Raw genomic sequence first — 2,983 nt, forward strand, 5'->3', positions numbered from 1 at the left:
GAGCTCTCAACATATCTTCTTTGTTACTACACCTGGTCTGAATTTGAGTCTCCACATGAGTCCTTCCAGGAAAAAGGTGCATTTGAATCATCACCAGGAAACGTGAGTTTGTGGCATGAGGCGTGTAGTATTTCAGTTTCAGTCGAGAAAGTGGATGGCTTTAGTGTGCGGCTACAGGTAATACAGAACAAGAAACAAGCAATAGACATAGAGAAAAAGGACAAGCTAACTGAAAATGCTACTAGAAAACATACCTCACGCGTTGAGATGGGCAGGTTTCCATTTAAATATGTATAGATGTTTGTATTGTTTTTATGAATTGTATTACTTTAATGTGAACTGAATAGAATAGACTACTCCACTGTAATTTCAGCATCTGATTATTAGAGCACGGTGAGTGAGAGAGAAACTGTTTAAACGTTATTTGAACTTTGTACCCAAAAACTTTACAACAGCCCAATGCTTTGCTCTGAACGACAGAGGAATCACCTTCTCTGAAGCGTGGGTGACATTGTATACAGCAGCTAATCACACAGGAGACCACTAATCAAGGAGAAGGCTTACAGACAGCGTCAGGGAAAGATGACTGAGGCAGGGAAGCGCAAAGCCACAGCCGCCTCACAACCACTGCTGGCCTTCGTCCTCATCATCGTCGTCAGCTTGGCACAGGCTGGTCGTCTGCTGGTGGTGCCCGTGGATGGCAGCCACTGGACTGGTGTGAAGGCCGTGGCAGAGGAGTTGGGCAGGAGGGGACATTCGGTGGTGGTGGTGATCCCAGAAGTGAGCCTGCGGCTGGGGCCCAGCAAGCACTGCACCACCAAGGTCTTCCCGGTGTCCTACACTAAGAGCACGATTGACGCACTGCATTCCAAGCACGTGGAGATGTTTCGAGGAAACCAAACCTTCCTGCAGAGGGTGTTTGGCTTCTTGACGACCATCAGCAATGTCACCCAGTTAATGACGACCACAGTAGAGAACCTGCTGCACAACGAGGAGCTGATGTCATACTTGAGGGATCAGAACTTTGACGCTATGCTGACGGACCCCGTGATGCCGATTGGTGTGATCCTGGCAGAGTACCTTGGCCTCCCGAGCGTGTACATGCTCCGTGGCTTTCCCTGCGACCTCGATTCTGCAGCCACCGGCTGCCCCAGCCCACCCTCCTTTGTGCCACGGTTCTTCACCCGCAACACTGACCGCATGTCATTCGGTCAACGCCTGGGCAACACACTGCTCAGCATGCTGGAGCCCCTGCTCTGTAAAACGTTCTTCTGGTCCTTCGACGGCCTAGCATCGCGCATCCTCCAGAGAGATGTGACACTGGTGGACATGATGAGGGGCGCCTCCCTGTGGCTGATGAGGTATGACTTCACCTTTGAGTTTCCCCGACCCCTGATGCCCAACATGGTCCTGGTGGGAGGAATCAACTGTGCTGTGAGGAGCGCCCTGCCGAAGGTAAGGATGACGCAAGAAAGCAGTTCCATTCACTAAACGGGTCCACAGATGCCAAAAACAATTGCAGAGGACAGTACTAGTGATACCGAGATGGATGGATGGATGGATGGATGGATAGATAATGTATGAAACGTCGGTATGAATAAAACCACCCACTTTTGCAAAGTGGCTAATTTAAATTGACACTAATATCTGCAGTCACTGTCTGGCTGACAAAAGCAGCTCCATCAGTTTGGAAGCTAGTAGGCCTGCTAGTTAGTTAGTCAGCTAGTTGGTTAGCAAGCTCGTGATATCGCCACTTTGCTAGATGGTGGGGTCATGTACCAGAGCTCATAAAACGATATTACGTTAGTGAAATTTCTAGTGTAAACCACACGTCTTTGAGACTATGAAGTACGACGCTGGAAAGCTTAGGTGTTTTACAAAAGCAGCTGCATGTTGAACTAGTGTGAACTAGTGTAGTATTTCTAAGCCAACCAAAGTTATGATGTCACATCCTATGCTAGGACAAGATGCTACACTTGCAAAGAAAAAAGTTTTGTTGTTTAAATAGGTTCAGTAAATGGATAAACAAAAATATATATATGAATTTGGCAGTGCAGTTTCTACAGCAACCAAACCATTGTTGATTATTTGTAAAGATCAGACATATTTGTAAAGACAAAAGAGAATAGCATGCAGCAGGAGGTATTGTCTGACAACGAACAAACAGCATGATGATAGACAGCATAGAAAATAATATGAAACACGCCTACAAATATTATCCCTGATAAATGCTGACCTTAACTCCATCTGGCAAAGATAACCTTTCAAAATTTGAACCCTAACCTATATTTCAGTAGGACAGAGGGCTACCGCGACCTCGCTTGTGTACCTGTGTGGGCTCGATAAGGGAAGTTAATGATCAGCGATCTGGTGTGTGCAATCGCATGTAACAGAAACCCAAGCAGTAGGTCAGAGGTGGAACTCTCACTCACAGCTTTATCAATGGCCATGCGTTGTTTGCTGGATGGGATCCATCAAACATCCTGACCCAATGTAGCACTTCCTTGGTCAACCAAAGACATATTTCTGCATTTTCACTATGTCCTCAGTTACAGTCCATATTTCAGGGCTCTTTTTGCTGTATGAATCCGAGCTCGATCCCAGGTAACGCAACCAACCTTTCGTGGCCATCCTATTTCTTTCTTGCTTGCCGTCTTAGAGAGTCGTGCACTTCAGCTAACAGGGAGGGTGAGGTGGGGCAGCCAGACGCCAGACGCTCACCCTCCAAGTGGCGGCAGCGATTGCGGGGGTGCGCTTAACGGGGCAGCGTCTAGCTTCTGGTGAAGATGCACAGCTAAACTGCAACCTTCAAGCTGCTAAAGAGCTAAACCTGGATGATGAGCATCCAGCGATGCTCCTGCGATGCTCCTCACTGTGTCCCACTCGCTCCCACTGCACACTGATACCCAGCGCAGTGGCGACTGAGGGCTTCATCCCCTGTTAACCCAGAGTCACTGCCATCTGGGGTCCCTTTGTATTTAAG

General features: G+C 47.8%; 1 protein-coding gene across 1 annotated transcript; it reads left to right on the forward strand.

The window, feature by feature from the left end:
- Positions 1–460: 460 nt before the first annotated feature.
- LOC140578859 (UDP-glucuronosyltransferase 1A6-like) lies at positions 461–1,516 on the forward strand. Its single transcript, XM_072700911.1, has one exon. The coding sequence runs from the start codon at positions 583–585 to the stop codon at positions 1,489–1,491; it is 909 nt and encodes a 302-aa protein (XP_072557012.1). The 5' UTR covers positions 461–582; the 3' UTR covers positions 1,492–1,516.
- Positions 1,517–2,983: the final 1,467 nt, after the last annotated feature.

Source organism: Paramormyrops kingsleyae, chromosome 16, assembly GCF_048594095.1.
Source record: "Paramormyrops kingsleyae isolate MSU_618 chromosome 16, PKINGS_0.4, whole genome shotgun sequence".
NCBI classification, from domain to species: Eukaryota; Metazoa; Chordata; class Actinopteri; order Osteoglossiformes; family Mormyridae; genus Paramormyrops; species Paramormyrops kingsleyae.